Below are 26,558 nucleotides of genomic sequence, written 5' to 3'. Positions count from 1 at the left end.
GATTAATTTCGTGTCAACTTATATAAGCTACACCATTATCAACACATGTCATGGTCTTACCCAGTTATGGCACCAGTATCTCATCATATTACTCGATAGGTCTAATTCCAACTGATTAATCCAAGGCTGAAACTGCAGCAAAGGCCATCTCATCACCATGGTCAGCTCCCGACAGCCAGCTGGGAGTTGTCGGGAACCGGTTGGTTGGGGAAGGGAGGAAAAGGAACATGTATGATTTTCCGTCCTGGCCGGAACCTCCTGTATGAAAAAGGGATATTTCCACAGCTTGAACACCAATCTGACAATCGCCGTGAAAACGGTATATTTTCGTAATTACACGGATCCATCCAGTCTATGTATTGATGAGTGATAGGCCTAACTACTTCGATCGGAAGCTCACTAATCACGAATGTTGTGTAAGCAATTATGCCAACCAAATCGGATAACTTAGACTGGAAGGTATTGTTTTAATTTGTAAGACTACGTTTGAAGCCGTTACAACCCAACGTAGAAGTAGCTATAAACTAAACTGCAAAACAATTCTTAATTCTAACAGCATAATGCAAAACAAACGCATTTCAAACAAATGCAATTGAGGCCTAATGGTATGTGATGTCTATCTAGTCTATTTAGATAATACGGAATTTATTTATAAAGTGTACTTGATGATTATAACAAAACAAAACATTACATAACAGTTTTTGTTGTGCACACGACCCAAAAGACAATTATTAGAGAATAACACAATAGTGGTGACAAGTTATGATGTATTTTGAGAAATATAACACACCACTGAGGGCCATATGACATTATAAGGACCGGCCAGTCAGCCAACGAAGGTGTGTTTGGACTGAGGCGTAAGCAGGTGCAATTCCAGTTGACTAAAATATACACTTCTACAGAAAATTGAACTAATACTGTTGACAATTTAGAAAATTTCATAAAGGATGTGTTTTTTATAATTATTATAACCAAAAAGTGAAATGAATAAGGCACATTTTGCAGGTCCTTTCCGTTTTGAACGTTCCTCCAGTGTCCGGAAAGGGTCCTTTATTCTATAGAGCCATAACGTGAGCTACTGTACCAAATGGTTAATCTGTTCTATATCCATTCATACAGAATCATAGTCTTTAAAGCTCAAAATACATACTCATTAGGATGTATTTCTAATATTTCCGCTATTCAAACCCTAGTCTTGTAAAACATCAATAAGTTATTGGATTTTCTCACATTTCTCTCCTAATATTAAATTCCTGTAACATCTCGTACAAATGAAACGCATAGACATATATGAAGGCAAAGGCATTTTTATTATAACCCCATATTTTCCATATTTGGTCACCAAATTTATATTGTACCATAATGACGTCTATTTCCATTTTTCGATTCCGATGAATATTCCGATGTGTAAATGTATTATAATATTCCAAAAGATCTTAAACGCACTTTAGTCTTGTTCCTTCAATTGTCTTAATTAGACCGTAACGACCAATATACATGTTAAACAATATACAAAATTTACAAATATTCAGTATGCACAACTATCTAATATAGATAATTTTATTTTTATATAAAATCTTTCTCAATATGAGTGCGACACAATAGCCTAAAATGCAATATATAGATGACGATACACATGAATACACCCGTGTGACAAAGTCTATGAACCTATTATTCACAGTTTCGGGTGTACCACTCCCAGGCGGACGGCTCAATATAGTAGGAGGACGGAACTTCCTGTTTCAGCCTGCATCGTTGCGTGGACTCTCTTCAACTGACCCCAGTACAAGAGGGACTAGCGCTACACTGGTTGAAGCAATTATCCAGGGGCGTTGGGCTTATATCTAGGATAATGATATCCGTCCACATGATCTGGCTTACTCGCCGGGTATAGGTGTCGCCAAATGAAGAGGGACAATCTAGAAACAGATATTTGTTCAGGATTATGATACTTTAAACACTAAATTGTTTTATATTATATACCGTGCTCAGATTTCGAAAGGCTTTTTCGATTTGTTGGTTAGCTGACGATGACGATTATTAGTTACGACATGCTTAAACATATGTTGTATGCGTTGAGGTACGTTGTAACTAAATGCCTAAGTACCTAAAAATATTCCCATTTGGAGCTCGTCGGCCATTTTCAACGAAAAACAACTCAAATGTTTGCCGGTTCATCAGGAGAAGCAGTTCGTAAAATTTGAATTATATTACTAATTATACGTAGTGTTTTAACCTATGTTTTGAAGATCTAAGTTTAAATTGATTGCCAGTGAAGTGTATTATTACAAAACATAATTAAGATTCCAAAGATTTAAGTCATCAAGTTTAACTGCTAAATAAAATCTAACAAGCGATTTACTTACAGCGTAGTTAAAGTGTACCGATTTCGAACATTTTACACCGTCCATATACATCCGATGCTGTTTTCGTAGAAAATGGCAGTAGAGCTTCGAATGAAACTATTCCAGGATGGGCTATTTATCTTTAGGCTAACTCTTAATCGATAGTTAGTTTATGTCTGAGTTTTGCAAACATTTATCAGATGTATTACTTTGAAATATCTACAATAAGAATAACACTGACATGAATATATAAGAGATTAATATATTTTTCTGTCCTCTGATTTGTGACAGGCAAATACGTGAAATGATTTCAATTAAAGGAAAAGAAGCTTGAAACACTAAAAGCAACCATTAACATTGGTAATCAGGTTTAAAACAATAAACATTTACTGCAAACATGTCTTTAAATAACGTTTTTCTGAAGTATATACAAATGCAAAGCATAAATGTTTTATAAATTTATTTCATGTCATTTGATATATTCTATATGTGAAATGCCCTCTCGCAATAACTCTACCTAATATTTACATGTCATGTGTTTATGTAATTGTAATCACAACGAATATAATATTGAATATATTCAAATGAAACCATGGACATTGCATGGACAGGCCCAGGAGCGTTAGATCCAGTTTAAGGTTTAAGGATCAAATGCAAACGAAACAACAAGAAACGCAAGAAAACTATGCAAGGTTTCGATGTACGTTTTCAAGCATACACCAAATGATCTGTTATCTAGTTTCCTTCGAATTCGTATTGACATCAACTCATTCGACTGCTTTATGTAAAACAAAAAAAAAAATGACATAATTTATAGTCATTTCTAATGAGTGCACGAATCGAAAATCATTTTGGAAACAAGTTAAACCGCGCATATTGGAATGTCATTGAATGTAGCTTTTTTCATTTTATAGAAAAACCAGAAACTGTGTAATATTATGTAGTGTATATGTCCTGAAATATTTTTTAACGAGAAAAGCTCGTTCCAATGTGAATTGAAATAAGCTTGAAATGATACACGAGATACAAACAACCTACAGTACTCTAACATTGCAAGAGTTTTTCAAATGTCCATGCACATGTTCATTTAAATGAACAATATACATATGAAAGAGTCTCAGCGTGATAGTTTGATTCTTTAATGGTGATGAATTACGAAGTAACGTTGGTTATTCTGAAGTGAAAAGTTTTCTCTTTTGTTTCTTTTTGGAATTGGAAGTTGATAACAACCCGTTTATTTTGTCTCAAAACAATATGAACGTTAAGCTATATTAGACCAATAACAGTTTATCAATTATGTAAAAAATATATTTGTTTGGAAAAACTTATATGAGATTTAAAGCTAGAGTGTGCCGTCCACACAAGCGCGCAGTGTTCGGTTAATAATTTAATTTCATTTCATTAACTTTATGTGCGTCATATTGATAACACTTAAGTGACACCCTTACTCAAAATCAATACATACACCTGTATAACAAACATAAATGTTGAGCAATAAACCTTCAACTTCTTACTAAATAATGCATTTAGGAAAATTATTAGTTATTGATAACAAGTTTGTAACCGTGAATTTAATAGCTGATATCGCACAAATACTAAATGATTGATGAATACTAAAGATTTACTGTGATCTTCTATCTTCTCATAAGGTAGAATTACGATGTTTTCTGCACCTTTCTTTAAAATAAAAAACGGTATCCTTCATAAGTACTATTATTTTTAACTTAATTCATCCTTTTTTGGTATTTTAAAACAATTGTATTTATTTTAGTAAATCTTATTTTGAAGTATCATAGTGCATCTTTAAATATAAGGAAATATACGCCATTCATTTTTTCTTGTGTTCTGTATAAACGCAGAAAGGAAAGCTTGCAAATTCTCAAACACAAACAACAAATGCTATCTCTCTATATATTTACATTCTAATAAGTATTTATAATATTCAGAAAATTATTTGATAACAGATGAGTTATACCTTCGAATAACAATCGGCTATATACATCAGATTAAAGAAATGGCCGACAAATTTAACGTCATATACCATTGAATAAATGACGTCGACCTTTTCCAACTGGAGCGCAATTCAAAATAGTGTACATAAGTCAGTTGGTAGCATTTAAGTATCAAAATGAATATTTTTGAAAATTTCAATTTCCTTGCATTCTATCAATACAGCTCACCAATTTCTTTTGAATTCTAATAGAACCCCCCCCCCCCCCAACATATCGATATTTAACTGTTAAGCATTCTTTTACAGTCGTTTGTATATTAACATAATTACTGGCTGCGTATGAATATGTATATATGGATATGTATATATATATATATATATTATGTATAGTCGAGTTCCTAGTATGCTGATGGAAAATTTTGTAGTTTTGGTGCAAGTCTTAAATAAAATTATTTCACAAATAGTGCCGAAAGTGTTCTGATTTAGGTACTCAAATAGCACAGTAGAGATCAATCTTACGCACCAGCAAATAAATAGCAATCTACACCATAATGCTTCCTGGTATAATCACGATGCTTTTTATGTTTATCGATTGGAAAGAAATAGTCCGATGCCAAATTCGAATAAATTACCGTATATGGCTTCTTACACAACACATCTCCAATAACTATAAGAAATAAAATGTGTGCAAAGCTTTAGGGTCGACCCATACGATTTATAATGTACATACTTTTTTGGAACGGCAAGCCGTTAAGAGAGTTGTTTAAAACAGAAATGTGCATTTTGTCGTCAGAAGGCGAATACAATACGTATTAATATGATGAAAGTTTGTACAAGGTAAAATAACAAAATTGCATTGTGATTCCATTGTGAGTGAGTAAAAACTATATTTTGGAACAGTGCGACAATGCGGTGTGATTGACATGCATTTCATCACTCTGTGTGTGATTTGCAGTAAACAAGGTGTTTGTATTGGTGTCTGCATTTGACTCTGTGTGTCTGATTATGTATTATCTGTTGTTTTGGAAAAGGTTTTGCTGTAACGTTTCATGCAATACATACACCATACTTTAAAGAAAATACCTGACACTCCGCATAGAAATATGGAGTTGTTCCAAATATTTGTAGGTTCAAGTAAATCTGTCAAATAACCAACAGTTGTTGATTAGGGGAGATGCAACTTCAACCGAAAACAAAGTTGTATAGATTTATTAAATTTCATTCCGATGGCTTTAGCGGACATGCCTAAAGCATTTGGTATAGCAGAATTAGCAAAGGGCCATTTTCAACATCTATTCAAAGTTGCCGGACATTAAGTACTACTACCCAGATGGTATGAAACAACAAAAGTAAATCCTGTCATTGACATGAGTATGGGCGATTTGTATGCAGGAACACTGGATAAACAACAGTATATAGAGTCCCTGGGATATACGTACGTGTCGATGTGGGAATGCGATTTTAAAAAGGAAATACAAGCTGTTCCAGGGTTGTAAGAATTTATCAAATCTGTAAATAAAGTGACCCCTTTGGAGCCGAGAGATGCGTTTTACAGAGGGAGAACAGAAGGATTTAAATTATACGAAGAAGTGTCAAAGGACCAAGAAATAAACTATTATGACGTTACATCGTTGTATCCATATGTTAACAAAACTGGGAAAATACCTCTAGGGCATCCCGAAATTGTCACCGAAAATTTCGAAAACATGACCCAATACGAGGGTCTCATCAAGTGTAAAATTGTACCTCCACGAGGACTCTACCTGCCTGTTTTACCCATGAAGTCGAATGGAAAACTGCTCTTCAGCCTATGCAGATCATGCACAGACCAATGCCAGCAGTCGCCATGTCAGCACACTGATGCTGAAAGAGCTTTCCTGGGTACTTGGGTTACAGATGAGGTGAAAATGTCCCTGTCTCAGGGCTACAAAATACTGAATATCTATGAAGTTTGGCATTTTGATAAAATATCACAGTATGACCAAAACTCCAAATGCGGCGGTATATTCACTGAATATGTGAATACCTTTCTAAAAGTCAAACAGGAGGCCAGTAGGTGGCCTGAATGGTGCAAAACAGATAATGACAAGCAGTCATATATTCAAAGATTTTATGACAAAGAAGGTATACTCTTAGTCTATGATAGGATATGCAAACATCCAGGCCTTCGATCCTTGGCAAAGCTGATGCTTAACTCCTTCTGGGGCAAGTTCGGTCAACTTACAAACCTAGCACAGACGTCTATTGTAACAGATACAAAGGAGTTCTTTGACTTTATGACCAGCGATCAACAAGAAATAAAGAACATCCGTTTTGTAAATGAAGAAACTGTGCAGTTAGACTGGGCATACAATGAAGATTTTATTGAGGCTTCTTCTCGGAAAAACGTTGTCATAGCTGCATATACAACAGCACAGGCGCGCCTGAAACTTTATAGTTACTTACAAGGTCTAAATACACGAACACTGTACTGTGACACAGATTCAATAATATTTTCATCCCGACCAGGGCAGTGGAAACCACCACTCGGAGATTATCTCGGAGATATGACGGACGAGGTTTCGGGAAACAAAATTTCGAACTTTGTGACTGGTGGACCAAAAAACTATGCATACAAAACAGAACGGTGTGATAAAAATGGTTATAAATCAGTCTGCAAAGTGAAAGGAATCACGCTTAACTTTAAAAACTCCCTCAAGATAAATTACGCTATGGTGGTAGACATGATTAGGGGGTCATATATTGGTAATTCTGTTCAAGTTGCAGATATGAAAATATGCAGGGACATTACTAACACCAAACTTGTCACGAGACAAGAAACCAAAGACTATAGGATAGTATTTGACAAAAGGGTAATCGATAAGGATTACCTCACCTATCCGTATGGATATTTGAATCATTTTCTGTAAAAAACAACAACAAAAAACGAGTGTTTAACATTATATTTTGTATATATATTTAACTGTTTTATAAAATAGAATTGATATTCTACACATTGTGTTATATATATACATGTATTTAAAAAGACTTGTAAATGAACTATAACAATAAAGTGATGCAAATCTGTATTAATGTGTTAATTCATTATTACTGTGACTAGTAAATATATCAATAATCCAAAATGAGTTATTTTGGCGCCCTTATTACGTTATCGTTTGGGAGCCCGCATATTACACCGTGTAAACACGGGTATTAAAATACTGGTGTATACGATTGATTCACTACGCTGTCTCAAATCTGCTACAAATATAGTACTGCTGTTGAAAGGTTGCGGACCTAAAATGCAATATTCGTTACATTATATTATAATGCTATTGCAAGTGCGTTGACGTTAACGCGGAATCACAAACTTGTTTATATTAGACTGTACATTACTGAAGAAACAGTACTAAAAAACTGGTTACATACATTCATGTACATAAAACAATTCATAATTATAAACAATGGCCCCACATCCATAACCCTAACGCTAACCCTAACCATATCAAGCGTCATAAGCTGAGATAACACGTCGCGCTTGACTGCGCCTAAAAATTGACTTCGAACAGGATTGCATCATTTATATAGAATAAGAACGGGTAAATGGGTGCGTTGTGCCCTGGATAGGCATACCTGACTACTGACGGTTTTGGAGGGGCGTTTTTGCCCTCTTCGTGTTCTTTCATCTTCACATTTTATTTGCTTTAAAATTACACTCATTTCGTTTAAAGTTAATATCTTAATTAAAATGAAAACATTTTAAAGAATATATTTGAATATGTCCAACTGAGCTTTTGGCTTTTTTACAAGAAAAAGGTTGATAATTAAGATTCTATTAGCTATGAAATGTATTGTTACATGTAATTTCTTCAAAACTGGACGGTTAACTATCATTATTGTCTATTAAATTATCCAATAGACATCATGTACATACTGAAAATGATTTCCAAAGCTAACATTAAAATAAACATTTTCTAATGGCGCCTCGTTGGAACGAGGCCTTTTGTAATTCCGGTTTTCAGATGCATTTGGAAGGTCGAATATTAATTAAATTTCGTATAATTAGACGAACATCATGCTTTTCAAAAAATATCGACATGTTTTTAAACACAGTAAAAACTTTGTATTAAAGTTATATTATTTTTTTTGCAATTCCTAGTTACGCTGAAAGATAACACAAACATAATTTGATCAACATGTTTAACAGCTGGTCCTCTTCTTGTGAGTTATACTTATATGAGAGCATTTTTTTTATAATTCAAAACACCATAGAAGAAAACAATTCGGATGCCTGTTGATACCTCTAACGTAATAATACACAGTAACCTCCCTTTGGTCTTTTGTATTAAAGCTTTAATATTTGCCTTTTTCTTTATATCTTAGCAAACATCAGGGGATTGTAGACATAATTCAAATTAAATGTTTTGATTGAATCATAAGCCGTTCAATGTATTGTTAAAAGTGCATGACACCGCTCGAAGCACATTTCGTATTTTAATTGTTAGATTTAGTGGCATGTAACCCTGAGTAACTCGTGTGATGTTTTCCGTGTGCAAAAAATTAAAAATGATATTCAAGTTTTTAACGTTTAGGTTATTTAAATAGAGTTCAACCTTCCTTAACAAAAAAAGACCTCTTTTTTAAATCATTTTCTTTTAACCAAACATTATGTTGCCATATGATTCACAATTATAATTATTAATATTTTAATTTCCTTCCGATAACATGTGCATGGCTACTTGGAAATAAGAAACCTTGCTTCTGCTGTAATGACTTTATGTGAAAAAAACACTACATGTAGTTTGTTGGTCTTACTGAAAATAACCATTCCGTGTCACCATTAATAGGGAGCATTGTTTTTCTGTTCTGATTTTAAGATATTTTGTCTCTAACTTGTTGTGCTTTCAATTAGACTATGAAGGGTTTAGCTCTCTTAACAAAACTAAATTGCTATAAATTAACGGACCAAGATGAGTTACCGGTTTGAATAAGTAGGTTTCAATCTTTGACCGAAAGCCCATAAATTGAACGGTACAAAATAACTATGGTGCAACATTTCTATATCCCACTCGGACCGCCAAGTATAGCGTCTAAAACATAAAATTATTGTGCTTATTTATGACGTTAATTATTTTGACTTTTTCTCGGTTTAAGATCAAACATTATTTAACGTTAAAAATAATTCTTACTGTGTTCACTGGGTGGTTCATTTTCTGGCCCTAATCCGAAAAAAAATAGGACATCTCCTCTTTAGTAAGATGTTTTATGTATCAGGAAATCGATAGTAATTATTCAAATACCATATTCACTTCATTATCATTCTATTACTGATTTCGGGAAGTAAAATGGCAGGAATAGCGGAAAAAGTAAACGCGTCCATGCAGAACATAGTTTGCAAATGTCCATAGAAGCGCTAGAACGCGTTGTGTTTTGTTCGCGTGCCTTCCAGCGTTTATAAAACACACACAAACGAAACAAATGCGAAAAGGAGCAATCAGTTTATTTTTCACGTCGTTTGAAACAAACGTGTTATTATAAATAGATATCTGTGGCTAATCATAATCTCGAATTCTCCAATTCCTCTCAATGAATAATTTTCTAATAATTACAAATTTGTACTTGCTATATTCTCAGAGGAATAATTAGTGATATTAAATTTTATCCAAATAGGGAATACTTTGTTCAAAGCAATGACACGTCTGAAATTAATTAATGTTTATTTGAACTTGATACCCATTCATGTTTATTCATGTGTGTTGTTGCGACTTTCATAACGCATAAAGGTGTTTGATTAATGGTGGTAATGCTTGCGACTTCATGAAACTAATACACCGGTACTAATTTCCATTAGCATGTTTGCAGTCTTTTCGATCATGCATTAATTAAGGCTTTCCTCTAACAGTAAAGGATAGGCCGACAGAAACCATATTCCCTTTTAAATAAAACATCAAGCATCGCTTACATCTGAGCCATTATATAGGAAAATATGCATAGCATAAGTGAAAAAAACATATTTTTCATGCTTTACAATGAAATATGGGGTTTTAACAGTGAAATAACAACAGTGAAAATATCAATTTGATATTTTCACTGCAAAATAAGGAGGGAAATATCAACTTTCAGAACTACTTTTAAATTCCTTTGTTGTTACATGTACTTGCCTTGATCAAAACAGAACATTGGACTTCAATTAATTATGTCAAAAAATGTTAAAAAAAGAAAGAAATATTTTATAAATTTAAATAAATATATAATTGGAAATTAACAACTTACCATTTATTACCGGTTCTCCCGTTTATCAAACATTTTACTGATCTTCGAAGCTGAATGTTCGAACATTTGCTTTCATACCAAACAAATTACAGATAAAAACAATTGTTCGAACATAATAACATTTTATATCCTCGTTCAAATGTTTTTTGAACTGTTAACCGTTGTAGTAAGTAAAATGAGCTTCCTGGAGAATTCACCCAATTTACAAATAGATCCGATATTTTTTACCCCACCCACACCTTAAAATGTGTCAACAAACTAGCGTGGCATTTACTCTTTATCTGGAAAACAAACATTTTAAATCGAAACAAACTGGTCTCTGACAGTAAGACGACTGAATATTAACTTACTATAAAAAACACGCGTACATGCAGTCTTAAACTAAGAAGAATGGTTAAAATCCAATGAGTATCCACATTTGTTTTGCTAACACATTTGACCTTCCAAATTTTTATTCTTTAAATAGCGGCGTAGTAATTTGGTTTTGTATTCATGCCCATCTTAAAATAAAAAAAGTGTTTTCATTATTTTTTGGAACATATGTGCACTAATAATACTTCATTGTTTACTGTTCATAAAGCTTTGCAATAAAAAACGAGCGAATATTAAGCTATAAGAATCAATAGCAGAGAACTATTTCTCAGCAAACCGAAAGTAGAAAAGTTGACAGCTATAACTATGCATGAGGGGCGCCCCACGGGTAGCGGCGTAAAGCCCACCCTTTTCAAAAAAGGGGGTAATTCAGAAATAAATAAAAAAAACAAATAAAACTCCGAAAATAAGCATAAAAGAAACAGAAAATTTGTTTTTTTCAGTGTAAGATCGTATTTTATTTCACTTGTGATCATAAAAAAAACTACATTTTCACTCGTGGCTTCGCATGGCGCCATAACCTCTGACTGGTCCCAAAATTTGTCAATTATATATAAATAAAAAATATAAGCCTGATAAAAAAAGATTGATATTGCATTAAAAAAAATACTTATTTTTTTCAAAAATAAATTTAATAACGATTTGTGGTTTGTTTGCCTTTAACCAAACACGATCCAGCTCAGAGAAGTATCCTTCACATTTAATTGATATATTACGTTCTCATGCAAAAGGCAATTACAATGTTCACATTCTAATTCCAGGTAGCGCAATGTTCAATCAGGACTTTTTTTACATTTCAGACAAAAAATGGGCAAAAGTTTGTTATGTCATTTAAAATTTCTGGATGCCTTACCCTCGAGTCCTACAGAGTTAAGCAAACAAAGCGACGGGAACAAGATGTGGATATATTCTAAACAGTCCGTTCTAGGTTCTCTTTGTCTCGAAGTTGACCCAATAACAGTGTACCTGCTATTTTGGCTTGGGCATTGAAAACTAGTTGATTTAGGGGTGAAGTGGTGAGTGGGTGAAGCCCTTAACTTGCTTTTTTATGTTAATATCGTAGAAAATAGGATTTCAATACACTTGAAAGCCCAATTTCAGATTAGAAATAGCCACAAACCCGCATAAACACGCCTAATTTACACTGACTTCGGTTCTGATATCGGTAGATGGCGTCGCAAGATTTGCCTACAGGTGTTGCCTCTTCTAACGCAAGCTATTGGATCCGCCCATCTAGTGCATCTGGTATCGAACGGAAACGATTTGAAAGCACTAATTGCTCCCAAATAAGGCAGGCTTTTCTGAAGGATACCTCATCTATATTTTCTGTAAAATGCTACTAATGCAGGAATATGTAAACTCCTATTTTGTTTAAAACTCGGCAAAGATTAGGTTGAGAAAATGAGACATTCATTCATTATATTTCAATTGTTATACGGATTAAGGCCGGTGTTTATGACCGTTGTCGAACATGTTTTTGAAAGGAAACCCTCATTTGATGGCGTTCTATGCTCACAATCTTTTAATAACTGTGTCAATAAACGAAATATGCAGTCATGTGCGAGGGAGTGAGGTCGTTTGGAAATGTGCAAAAGTTTCTTTTATGATTTTGATTCAAGAGACTGGTTCATTTTCGACACAATATTTTCGGATACTAACGGCTGCCTGAACCGAAACGGACACTATTACCAGCTTAAAGGTTTTTTGTTAATAACAACAATTATATATCTTCGCTTCTTTATCTGGAGAAGGAACTTTTTTATGAATTTCTTCCATATTATTTCTGATGCTATATTAAAATGAATTAATAAACGGAAACTACAGGGAGTGAAATTTGAGAAGTTGTATTTATTTGATTGTGCAACGGAACAAGCAAAACTTGTTTATGATGTTTTTCAAATGAACAAATAAAACGGATTAATCTTTGCCATAAAGAGTCAGAATTCGAAAAAAAAAATGAAACAATGGTCTTACTTACATAATTTACTAAAGGTTTTCAGTCATATAATCTGTCCGTTTTAAGGATTTTTATTATTCTCTGACTGTACGATTCAAATAGGATCTTTTCGAGTCGTCATATAATACATAGTTTTATTCAACGAGTTTAGAAACTTGTAATTATGCGAGGTGTTGGTTTGTAGATGAAGACTTGATCAACGTATTATATAACATATAACAGAACCTTTTGAACTACTTTTTTATATCTCAGCAAACTTAAATACCAAAGAAAAACAAATTCATCAGACACCCACATTCTTAGTTTTGGTATGAGAAATTGACAGATAGCTATATGAAGTAGTTCAAAATAACTTTTTAGCCCATTGTTCGTCCATCAAATCCATTCATATGAAATGAGCTTGAATATGCCAGTTCAAAATATGTTTTAAAAAGTGTGTATATATAACTAAAATATTTTCAAATTTGAATAAAATAACTACTTAAAATACCCTTTCAGGTTTAACAACAGCTTCCCCCATGACCACCACCACCATTACAAGCACAACGAGAACCATTCCAATCACCAGCCTCACAACACCATCCACCACAACAACACCCAACTCCACAAGCGGAACAAGTACCACAGCCCTCACCACAACAACACACATCCACTACTACATCCACCACTACGAGCAAAACAAGTACCACACAAACCACCATTACAACAACACCTACCACCACCACAACTAGCACAACCAACTCACCCACTACATCGACGACATCAACATCTTTGGTCACGACAACTACATCAATCGTTACTCCATGTACGATAACAGCTGATTGTCAAGAAAATGCAAATTTGGCTTGTATTGACGGTACATGCCAGTGTACAGACTGGTTTCGTTATGACCCGTCTGCGGACATATGTGTAAAAGGTAAACAAATGATATAATAACTATTCTTTTGAAAGTAATAGCGAATTATTTATTATTGGAACATGAGTATGGATGCTCCCCAAAGGCCATTTTTTTATGAAAAGGGCTCATATAGTAATACAATAAGTAAGCTAGTATAAGGTCAATAGATGTATTGTATTAAATGAATATAAATATATCGGCAGATTTGAAAATTAAAGTTCAAAGTAATTTCCAGTGAAATAAAAACAGCAATTGAAAATCAAAAATATCATAAAAGGAACTTTGCGAGAATATGGATCTTTAAACATTTTTAATGTCATTGCCATCCATCTATAAACTAATTCTCCGTTACTGCACTTCGTCTTATTGATATATATCAATATTTCAAGTTTCTTTTTAATCACTTTAATATGTTCCAAGCGATGTCCCGGACAAGCTCTCATTATCGAAAAAATATCAAGTTAAGGGAAGGGAAAGGAGAAATAACTAAAATAAAAAATTCCAGGTTCTTGTGCACTGCATTGCTGTCTTTATATGCTTCCAGTTCTTTTTAATACCTTAACTATTTTCCACGAACTATTTTCCAAACAGGTAAAGGGGAAATACCAAAAGAGGAATGTTGGGCAGGTTAAGAGTTCCTGCGCTTGCACTCCCTCCACTCGCCATCTATCTATATTTCAAGTTTAATTTGAATCTCTTTACGACTTTCCAAGATAAGATCCAGACAAGCATCGATTATGAAAAAAGAAAGGGAACTTAATAAATATACATGATGTGATTTTGGCTCTTATGCACACCGCACTTCCTCTTATTGTCATCAATCTATATATCAAGTTTTATTTCAATCCTATCAGTGGGTTTGTAGTTATTATCCGACAAGGGTGTGACGGGAGGTCGGAAGGATGGACAGACGGACTGACGGGCGGACGGACAAAGCGGCGACTATATTATTCACTCCCTTTGGGGAACATAATAAAGATTAATCATCATTATTGTAAATTAAAACTTAATTACCTACATAATCAGCGATATGTAGGCTATAACTTCTAAACACAAACTCATCAGTAAATTTTGGAGAAAATATTAAAATATGTTCATTATTTCTATGCTAATTCATTATTGCATTGTTAGGAATTTGAAAAATAATGAACTTAGTCTAGTGAGTTTCGCAAATGTCAGCTTATCGCTAGTAGTGCATGATACACTTATTAATATGATTCATACGCTTATTAACCTCTTTCCATGACAAGTTGAATAAAATTGTGTAATAAATGATGATGAGTTTCAGATTATTTTCATCACATGCTTTTCCAGTAAAACAAACTAGCAAAATCGACCTCCCTGTTTCAACCGCTTAAGCGATGAGTCGAATATCATAAAGTAATACTATGTCCCGCGCTACATACATTGCAGAAATGTAAAACTTGGAATACTGTTAAACCACAGATACATCATTTCGTTTTATTTTTTCTGTTGGTAAGAAGAATACATGCTTAAATGATATCCACTTAAAATAAACACTTAACTTATAATGCAATTTGCTTTTATGTAAATTGTGACGTCATACCCGGCAATTTGATGTCATAAATTTGTTAAATGCTATTGATGTCATTCCCTGTTTAAAAAAAATTACCTTACAACCGTCTTTCTTTTTTCTTTTTACAAAATCGAGACGAAATACCATGCTTTTCTCTTTATTTGAATTTAGTTGGGAAATGTACTACTGTATTCAAATAAATCTTCATCATGCATACAAAATGAGAAATAAACTTACGACTTGCAGAAAAAAATGACAGAAAATCAAACGCTTTTGAAAATCGGAAAGGTGTGCACCATGCGAACAGAAACTGCCATCCATTTTTAATATTTGATTCAAACAACCTCGCAAGCGTATTAAAATATCGATCAAGGAAAATGCGTCTGGGCACCACCGATAATAACATGGCGCTCTAATCAAGGTCATTTGTTAAGTAGAAATTAAACTAAACGTAGCAATTATTGAAATTTCTCAGAGAGGGATATCAATTCATTGTTGACATGTTACTTGTCTCAAGGTCAATGTCGTTTGGGCTCTAGCCCACAGGGTTAATGTTTGAATTCTTGATTACTCGGCTTGACCCTGTGGAGTTCATTGTAGTATTGTATTTTAACTATGCTTAACGTAAATATATAGCAATTGGGTATCATAAAGTTGTTATTTGCTTTAAGAAGATGATCATCTTTAAAAGATCGGTAAATAGATTACCCAGTCAATCGAATAAATGACCTGTTCATTCTGAATAAATCTGCCTTGAGTTTTTTTTTCAAATGTGAAAACGTAATTGCTTCTCTTTCTAGATCGCACAATTTTAAATCTGTTTTGCTTAAATGATTTTGCATTAAAAAGAAATGTTAATGATGTTCTAGATGTATGCCATTTAATATTTTCTTGTTTAATTAACTTGTTTGTGTGTGTTTCTTTTTCTATGTTTATTTCGATTTAATTATTTGCTTATTATTTACAATTATTTGGCGTTGTTACCGCGTTGTAACCGCGTCGTTGATTTTGGCTCGTCATATCAACGTTTTTCAAGCCTGTCACGGATTTTCTTACTGTTTCACATTCCCCCACCATAGTTATGGGTACCATCTAAAGCATATTAAACGGATCATATGTGAAAGAAGTGTAAACCCTATGTGAGAACTAAACATTTAGCCATAAAACGATATTTAAAAAGATAGGAACAGGGTTCAACTGTGTCTTCCGTGTTTTTATACGTGGTCGGAATCTACTGTTGATGCTTTCATACGTAAATATGCCATTTTTGTTTTAAAAATTGAAAATGAGCACACGCGTTTGTATTTACCTAATCTATCCCATGCAATAATTTCAACTATGAAAATAGTTTCCACGAACATACATTTTTCGAACAATATGCTTTTATTTACAACCAGTTCCGATGAGCTTCATCATACACTTCTAATTTCCCGGTCGTCCATTTCCCGTAATTTCTTCTCTCGAAGGCAGTTCGTGGTGGGTAAATGTATGGTTCTTGTTTTGTGGTACCAACGGGTACATACAAATGGATCAATCGTGTGAATGAGATCCAGGGTACGATACGTTGTTGTTAGTTTGAAAATCCACTGTTTAGCCTCGTCACAGGACTATGCGCTCTTCTCCTTTACGGATTTACACAATATTGTATTGCTAAGGTACAATGTATTAAACAATGGTTTTCTCTTAAACTAGACTGTCCTTTGGCCTATGGCACAACCTATACCCGACGAGCGGACAAGATCATGTGGACTAACATCATTCTGCTCGACATACTCCCTTCAACACTGGAGAACTGTTTTGACCAATGCAGCTCAGACCCCACTTGTATGGGCGTGAACTGGAAGGCGTCCGACCAAAGGTGTAAACTGAAACAAGAAATATCGAACTCCTACTATATGTACTCCACTGACTGGGACTGGTACACTCGAAACTGTTTTTAACACTTATGCTAGTGTTGATACTTGAATAGTAGTTGTTTGTCTCGGGTTGACAGGCCCTGAACCTGCTGTATTCAAACATGATCAATAGGCTTATCTCTGTAGTTTCTATTGTATTAATGGTTCCTGTTCGAGTTCACATTATCGTTGATTTGTCTTCACAATGTCATTTATTAGATCAGGATTATACATGGTTGACGAAAAGTTTCGCTTTTAAAAGGCAAACAGTTATGATGTTAAATTAGTTCCGTTTTAAGTAATCTATTATTTACGTGAATATGATATTTTAAAAAAAAACACAACAATATATGGCACGTAATATGAAAATGATTTTTGTATTGTGATATCGAATACATTATAGAAGAGAGCTATTTTAATACCACATTAAACATCCAAAGTGTGAAAACGATAGTCTCTGTTTGTTTAAGATTATTCTCAGACAGTCACGAACAGTATACTACTGTTAAGGTTCCGTAATACAGTCTTAAGTATTTTTTTTCAATGTTTTAAATCCTAATATAAAAAATAAACAAACAACAAGATCAGAGCAAATATGGCGTGTCCGGTTCTGGTCACAGACCTTCCAACAACGTGAACTGGACCGTCGAAAAAATAATAATTAACACGCGATTTACTCATAGCGCAGTTAAAGTGTATCGAGTTCGAACATTTTACACCGTCCATATACATCCGATGCTGTTTTCGTAGAAAATGGCAGTAGAGCTTCGAATGAAACTATTCCAGGATGGGCTCTTTATTTTTAGGCTAACTCTCAATCGACAGTAAGTTTATGTCTGAGTTTTGCCAACAATTAACAAATGTATTACTTTGAAATATCTACAATAAGAAGAACACTGACATGAAAACATAAGAGTTTAACAATCTTTTCTGTCCTCTGAACATGTCTTTAAATAACGTTTTTCTGAAATATATATACAAATGCGACGTATAAATGTTCTATAAATTTATTTCATGTCATTTGATATATTCTATATGTGAAATGCCCTCTCGCAATAACTCTACCTAATATTTACATGTCATGTGTTTATGTAATTGTAATTACAACGAATATAATATTGAAGATATTCAAATGAAACCATGGACATTGCATGGACAGGCCCAGGAGCGTTAGATCCAGTTTAAGGTTTAAGGATCAAATGTAAACGAAACAACAAGAAACGCAAGAAAACTGTGCAAAGTTTCGATGTACATTTTCAAGCATACAACAAATGATCTGTTCATCTAGTTTCCTTCGAATACATATTCACATCAAATCATTCGACTGCTTTATGTAAAACAAACAAAAAAAATGACATAATTTGAAGTCATTTCTGATGAGTGCATGAATCGAAAATCATTTTGGAAACAAGTTAAATTGCGTATATTGGACTGTCACTGAATGCAGCTTTTTCATTTTATAGAAAAACCAGAAACTGTGTAATATAATGTAATGTATATGTCCTGAAATATCTTTAACGAGAAAAGCTCGATCCAATGTGAATTGAAATTAGCTTGAAATTATACACGAGAAACAGACATGCTACAGTACTCTAACCTTACAAGAGTTTTTCAAACGTCCATGCACATGTTCATACATATGAACAGTATATATGTGAAAGAGTCTCAGCGTGTTAGTTTGATTCTTCCATGGTGATGATATATACAGTAACGTTTGTTCTTCTGAAGTGAAACAGTTTCTCGTTTTGTCTTTTTGGAAAGGAAGTTGATAACAACAAAGCAATATGAACGTTAAGCTATATTAGACCAATAACAGTTTATCAATTATGTAAACAAATGTATTTGTTTGGAAAATCCTATATGAAATTTAAAACTAGAGTGTGCCATCCACACAAGCGCGCAGTGTTCGGTTTATAATTTAATTTCATTGTATTAACTTCATGTGCGTCATCTTGATAACACTAAAGTGACACCCTTACTCAAAATCAATAAATACACCTGTATAACAAACATAAATATTGAGCAATAAATCTTTTACTTCTTACTTAATAATACATTTAGGAAAATTATTAGTTATTGATAACAAGATTGTAACCTTGAATTTAATAGCTGATATCGCACAAATACTTAATGATTGGTGAATGTTAAAGATTTACTGTGATCTTCTATCTTCTCATAAGGTATAATTACGGTGTTTTGTGCACCTTTCTTTAAAATAAAAATCGGTATCCTTCATAAGTACTATAGTTTTTAACATCATTCATCATTTTTTTTGGTATTTTTAAACAATTGTATTTATTTTAATAAATCTTATTTTGAAGTATTTTAGTGCATCTTTAATTTTAAGGAAATAAACGCCATTCGTTTTTCTTGTGTTCATACTGTATAAACGCAGAAAGGAAAGCTTGCAAATCCTCAAACACAAGCAACAATGCTATCTATATATATATATTTACATTCTAATAAGTATTTATAATATTCAGAAAATTATTTGATAACAGATGAGTTAAACTTTAGAATAACAATCGACTATATACATCAGATTAAAGAAATGGCCGACAATTTTAACGTCGTATACCATTGAATAAATGACGTCGACCTTTTCCAACTGAAGCGCAATTCAAAATAGTGTACATAAGTCAGTTGGTAGCATTTAAGTATCAAAATGAATATTTTTGAATATTTCAATTTCCTTGCATTGTATCAATACAGCTCACCAAAATGTTTTAAATTCGAATAGCTAATTCTAAAACCTCCAAACATATCGATATTCAACTGTTAAGTATTCTTTTATAATCGTTTGTATATTAACATAATTTCTGGCTGCGACTGAATATATATATATATATATATATAGTCTTACATACAGTGTATTTAGTTAATAAAGTTTCAAATCGATTAGGGCATTCCATATTGAATTACACTTTACAAAATATTTCAAATTATGTTTTCACATGTACTATATTAGAAGTGTATCACTTATTTGTATTTTATGAGGATTACAGCAGCAGTTGCGATTAAGTACCTTATAGTCGTATAAACATATCAATCGTTATCATTTAAGAACAAATTTGGTATATATGCAATTGTAGTTAGATAAGAGCATTTACATGTCCCGTTTACTGATCTATATCACTGTAGTAAATAGTTCTCCATATAAACCCAAGATAGGACAGGTTTAATTCTACATTAGGCATTTAAAGAAAATACAGATATCTGTACACTACTGCAATGTGAAGGAAAAATATTGGGTTGTTTAACAGAGGCCGGTTGAATTTAAGAATTTTCGATAATGATTTATTTACATTCACGTTACAAGTGGCTACCTGATGTCTTTTATCTTCAACTTTATGTTTATTTTTTAAGGTTAATTCAATATATGAAGCACAATTACAAACATACGACAATAAAGATAATTTAGATTTACAACTAAGCTCGCTTCAGTACATAGTGATTAAATTCCTAGTTATTGGCATAACTTCTTAAACATTGTATTACTTTATATGGAGTGAAAATCAAGTACGGGTCATATTCAAGCACAGTTTAAAACAGTTGAGATTGAATGATCCAACGAGTTTCACCACATAACGAGAACGGTCGATCCCGGTTGAATTGAAATAAGCTTAAAATGAAACACAAGAAACAGACAAGCTACAAAACTCTTACGTCACAAGAGGTTTTTTTAAATGTCCATGCACATGTCTATATATATGATCAATGAGCATGTGAAAGAGTCTCAGCGTGATAGTTTGATTCGTTCATGGTGATGCTATATGAAGTAACGATTGTTCTTCTGAAATGAACAGTCTTCTCTTTTTGTCTTTTTGGAATAGGCAGTTGATAACAACACCTCTATTTTGTCTTAAAACAGTATAAACGTTGTGCTGTTTTTTGAAAAAAAAACCCAAAGAGTTTAACAATTATGTGATATAGTATTTGATAAACCTATATAACATTTTCAAGCTGAAGTGTGCAGTCCACACTAGTCCGCAGTGTTCGTTGTTTAATTTAATTTTAATTTTATGAACTACATGTAAGTTTTGATTTTGCAAGGCAACGTCATATTGCAAACATCATTCTAAGAAATGATATTCATGAACTTATTCGTGTGTTCATACTGTAGAAACGCAGACAGGCAAGCTTGCATATCCATAGACACATGTAACAAATGCTATATAGTCTTATATTTGCATTGGAAAGCTATCGGCAATATTCATCTGGAATGGCTGATAATTATGACGCCATATACAATTGAATAAATGACGTCGAGCTTATTGAATATAAATTCAAATGCAAATCAAGACGACACGTCACCTGTATACACTAAGGTAATCGATTGTATAAAATGATAATTCAACTAAAGTTATATCCCTATAAACTGTTTACATACTGTTTTAAAATAGCGTACCGAAGTCAGTTGATAGCATTAATGTGAATATTTCGATTTCCTATTATTAAATCAATATAATTCGCCAACTGTTTCGGACTCAAATAAAGAAACAAAAATCAATATTGATGTCAAACTGCTGGGTATTCTGTGATTATTGTTTTGACATTAACGCAATTTCTAGCTGCAATTGAATATATTTGGTGCTCCTGTATACAGTTAATGTAGTGTATAAATGTTTACTATTGAACTGGGCATTCCATATGGCGTTTCACTTTTATAAATGTTTTTAATTATGTTATCGAATGTACGCTATTATGATATATACGGCCATAGAGGTGTATCACTGATATCTATTTCATAAGGATTATAGCAGCGATTGCGAGTGAGTGTCATTAATAATATCAGAATACAAATATCAATCCTTAGCACACATTTGATAAACAGGTTTATGCAATTGTAGATTGAGAAGAGCATGTCTATTTTCCATTTACTGCCCTTCATATTTATCACTGTGGCAGATATATATTTAAACCCAAACTAGGACAGCTTTAATCACATATAAGGCATTTTAAGTGTAATATAGATATATACACTACCGCAATTATAGGAATGTAATTGGGTTGTTTAACAGTGGCCGGTTTATTAAAGAAGTTTATTAAATATTAACTATTGGTTAACTATTGTATTTGTAGAAACGTCACAAATAGCAACTTGTTAATTTTGACTATTAACTTTAACTTTATGTATAGTATTAAGTTCAATTCAATATATGAAGCACAATATAGACTTACAACACTAAGATCTTTATTTAACCTGCCCTGGTTAAGCAAACAGTGACTAAATGTAGGTATAAGCTTAAATTCTTTAGCATTGTACAATGTAGTACTTTATACGGAGTGAAAACGTACGGGTCATATTCAAGCACAGTTTTTGAAAAGTTAAGGTTGAGTGATACAACGAGTTTAACTGCATTATTCAACGGATCGCCAAAGACACACTAACAATGATTTCCGTTTTGTTAGCATGTAGCTTGGTTCTAACAATTCATTGTGCAGATTTGAATGTATCGACGCCGGTTGGGGTTATTAAAGGTGTTGAAGCGACAATTAACATTGAAGGAATTAAATATTCATTTAAAAAGTACCTTGGTATTCCGTTCGCTAAACCACCAGTCGGAGATTTACGATGGAAAAAACCGGTTTCGTACGGAAATCTGGGCGCGACAACGTACGAAGCAGTTGCTTACAAGAACACGTGTCCACAACTATTTCTTCCGGGCAATGAACAAGTAGAAAAAGAGGACGAAGATTGTCTGTACCTTAATATTTGGGTTCCGGACAAGAGCCCCGCTCCCGACAAGGCACACGCAGTCATGGTCTTTATATATGGAGGTTCTTTCATCATAGGCTCTGCGGACATGTATAACGGAGAGGAACTCGTCAATTATGGTAACGTCATCTTAGTAACGTTGAATTATAGAGTCGGACCGCTTGGATTCCTGAGCACCATGGATGAGATCTGCCCGGGTAATTTTGGATTCTGGGATCAGCGACTTGCACTAGAATGGGTAAATGACAATATAGGGTATTTTGGAGGTGATTCGGAGCGAATTACGATCTTCGGGGAATCTGCAGGAGCTATAGGTGTTGCTCTTCAATCAATGTACCCGGGAGATAATGGAAAGATATTCCAAAGGGCGATATGTGAGAGCGGGGTTGGATCTGTGAGTTTCATTAACTATACACGCGATACAACGTACATGGTTAATGCTATAGCAGAGAGGTTGAACTGTATGGCAAGAAGTAATGCAGAAATTATTACATGTCTAAGACACGTACCATGGAAGAAACTGATGGAAGTTGTGATGGATCTAAATGAAAATCAAACACGACTTGAATATATCAACTTTGATCCTGTTCTTGACAACGATTTCATAAAACATGATCCAAAAGAGCTGAAAAAACTTTCGTCAGACAGAAACACAGAGGAAGTTGAATTTTTCCGAAGCATTGATTTTATGAACGGGTTTAATCAGTACGAAGGTGGTATGTCCCTGCTGTACTTTATTGCTGGAGATATGGATGTCTTCAAGCCTACATTTTCCGATTTCGTTGACCTTATTCCTGGCGCAACATTTGTGATTGGTGAAGTTCCAATCGAGGTAGTTCCACTAATTGCTCATGAATACACAGACTGGAAGGATCCGTATAATTACGAAAATATACGACTCCAGTACACACACCTTCACGGCGATCTCCAGTTTGGTTTTCCAGCTGTGGAAACTTCCCTTCTTCACGCAGGAGGTTCCGACCAGAACAGAAAATCTTACATGTTCCATTTCCTCCCTTCCCCAACCAACCGGTTTTCGATAACTCCCACCTGGCTGCCGGGAGCTGATCATGGTGAAGAGTTGGCCTTCGTTTTTGGGCTGCAGTCTGATCCTGGGATCAAACAGTGGGAATTAGACCTGTCTCGTAAAATGATGAAATACTGGTCAAACTTTGCAAAGACTGGGTAAGACCGTGACTTGTGATTAACGTACATGTGTCATTTTGTGTAGTAAACAATATTTGGCACGAAATGAACATATATCTAAACCATTATTTGCGTCTGATGCCGTAACTGCACAAAACGTAGTCTGTTATTTGTGGATCTTTGATGGCATTGATTTGTAAATATTATTTTAACAACATGTAACAACTTAATAAATATTTTATTATCATTTACAATAAAACGTATATTAAAAACAAAATATACAAGATATCAATAAAAAATAATTAGAGTCGTAACTACTGATAAGCAATACATTTTTAACACATTTTACCCTGACATCTATGAACCTCTATCTTTCCAGCGACATATTTTAAGAAATTATGAAAACAATGTTAACATAATGATTAACTCTTTCAGAAATCCAAACGCCGAAGGTCAGGATCTTTTATTCTGGCCGGAGTACACACTTTCAAAACAAGAATGCATGTCTTTTGACAAGACCATGGACAATGACTCGGTGAAACAACACTTTTATGCAGACAAGGTCGAGTTCTGGACGAATGTGTATCCAACTATGATAAAGGCGCTAGAAGGTGACCGAACTTGTCCTCCCAACGACGGTCCAGTTAACGGTGTTGGAAGGTCTGTGAACAGAACCGGCCACGCGATGTTTGCTCTTATCTTGCTGTTTGCTTATGTTCTACATTAGAATTTAACCCGTGTTGTGAAGACGATCGAGTTATATGTAATATTTGTAGTTATTAAATGTTTGGCCATTCGGGATACTGAAATACGCCTCAACCACTCTTGAAAAACAATACTAACGATATTATCAAGGAACGTTAACAGTGTTACACTTATCATTATTATCTAAGAATAATCTCATTTAACCCGAGACTATCGTGTTCATACTTTAGATTCTTTATGTGTTTTCGAAATAGCTCTCTTCTAGAACGTATTCATTATAACAATATGTCCAAGTTGGAAGTAGTTTAGCACAATGTTTCACACTCGTATAGAAAATAATTTCATATTAAGTGTTCATATAATATTTATTTACTTTTGTCACTAGCGGGACCAGGGGAAATGGCGGCCACGCCTAACACCATTGCCAAAGCGAACTGTTCATGTCAAAAAGTCACCAAGAATATGCATATATTATAAGTACTCCCTATCCCCATTCCAAACGTATCATTCAGTTTTTGAATGCTGCCTCTTTCTATCCAGTAGCGGCTTCGGTTTGTCGTTAACACTTCTTTTCATTCAATTTTACAATAAAGTTCATTCATCATTGTCAACCTCTGTTCTTTATATAGTATTATCATTTTATTGGACTTAAAGCCAATCTGTTTCTCATGTTTTGTAATTTCAATAATAAATTAAATGTTTAACTTAAACAACAGATTCAGATGTATAACGATGCTTTTACAGAAATATTAACTTTAAATACTTTTCAAAAAAAACGAATTCTCAAAATAAAACTTCATTCCAAATATTAGTGTTCTATTTTATTATCAATTATGAGTAAGACCAGAATGTAAGGTTGAAACCTTCATCGCATGTTCTCTTAGCAACTATAATGGTTTCATGCTTAATCGTTTGATTTCTGGTTTACAGTAAAAATGAATCTCACGCACCAGCAAATAAATAGCAATCCACACCATAATGCCTCCTTGTTTAATCACGATGGAGTTTTTGTTTATCGATTGGAAAGAAATAGTCCGATGCCAAATTCGAATAAATTACCGTATATGGCTTCTTACAAAAAACATCTCCAATACCTATAGGAAATAAAATGTGTACAAAGCTTTAAGGTCGACCAATAAGATTTATAATATACATACTTGTTTGTAAGGGCAAGCCGTTAAGAGAGAAGTTTAAAACAGAAATGTGAACTTTGTGGTCACAAGGCGAATACAACACTTATTATTATGATGGAAGTTTGTACAAAGTATAGGTGCAAAGTTGCATTGTGTTTCCATTATGAGTGAGTACAAAACTATATTTTGGAACAGGGCGATAATGCGGTGTGTTTGACGTGCATTTCAACACTCTGTGTGTGTTTTGCAGTAAACAAGGTTAGTATTGATGTCTGCATTTGACTCTGTTTGTCTGATTATGTATAATCTGTGTTTTTGGAAAAAGGTTTTGCTGTAACGTTCCATGCAATAAATACACCATACTTTTAAGAAACTGCCTGCAACTCCGCATAGGAACATGAAAATGGAGTTGTTTCAAATGTTTGTAGGATCGAGCAAATCTGTCAAATAACCAACACCAATTTGATAAAGGGAGATGCAACTTAAACCGAAAACAATATTGTGTACAGTTATTAAATTCGGTAATAACGCAGTTAGTTGTTCTGATTTTAATAGACACAGAAGAGAAATTTACGTACATTCTTAGTTGCTGCAATAGAAATGAGGTTTCATAAGGTTGAAATATCGTTTTTGCTGTACATTTCTTTA

The 26,558-nt window shown here is 33.7% G+C and overlaps 1 protein-coding gene across 1 annotated transcript; it reads left to right on the top strand.

Annotated features, from left to right (window-relative positions):
* The first annotated feature begins 22,336 nt into the window (after nt 1-22,336).
* LOC128238365 (bile salt-activated lipase-like) lies at nt 22,337-25,383 on the top strand. The gene is made up of 2 exons (XM_052954215.1): nt 22,337-24,111; nt 24,508-25,383. The coding sequence occupies exons 1-2, from the start codon at nt 22,601-22,603 to the stop codon at nt 24,797-24,799; spliced, it is 1,803 nt and encodes a 600-aa protein (XP_052810175.1). The 5' UTR covers nt 22,337-22,600; the 3' UTR covers nt 24,800-25,383.
* The last annotated feature ends 1,175 nt before the right edge of the window (nt 25,384-26,558 follow it).

This window comes from Mya arenaria, chromosome 6 (genome assembly GCF_026914265.1).
Source record: "Mya arenaria isolate MELC-2E11 chromosome 6, ASM2691426v1".
Lineage (NCBI taxonomy): Eukaryota > Metazoa > Mollusca > Bivalvia > Myida > Myidae > Mya > Mya arenaria.
Note: the sequence above shows the minus strand (reverse complement) of the source record. Positions and strands in the feature narration are given on the sequence as shown.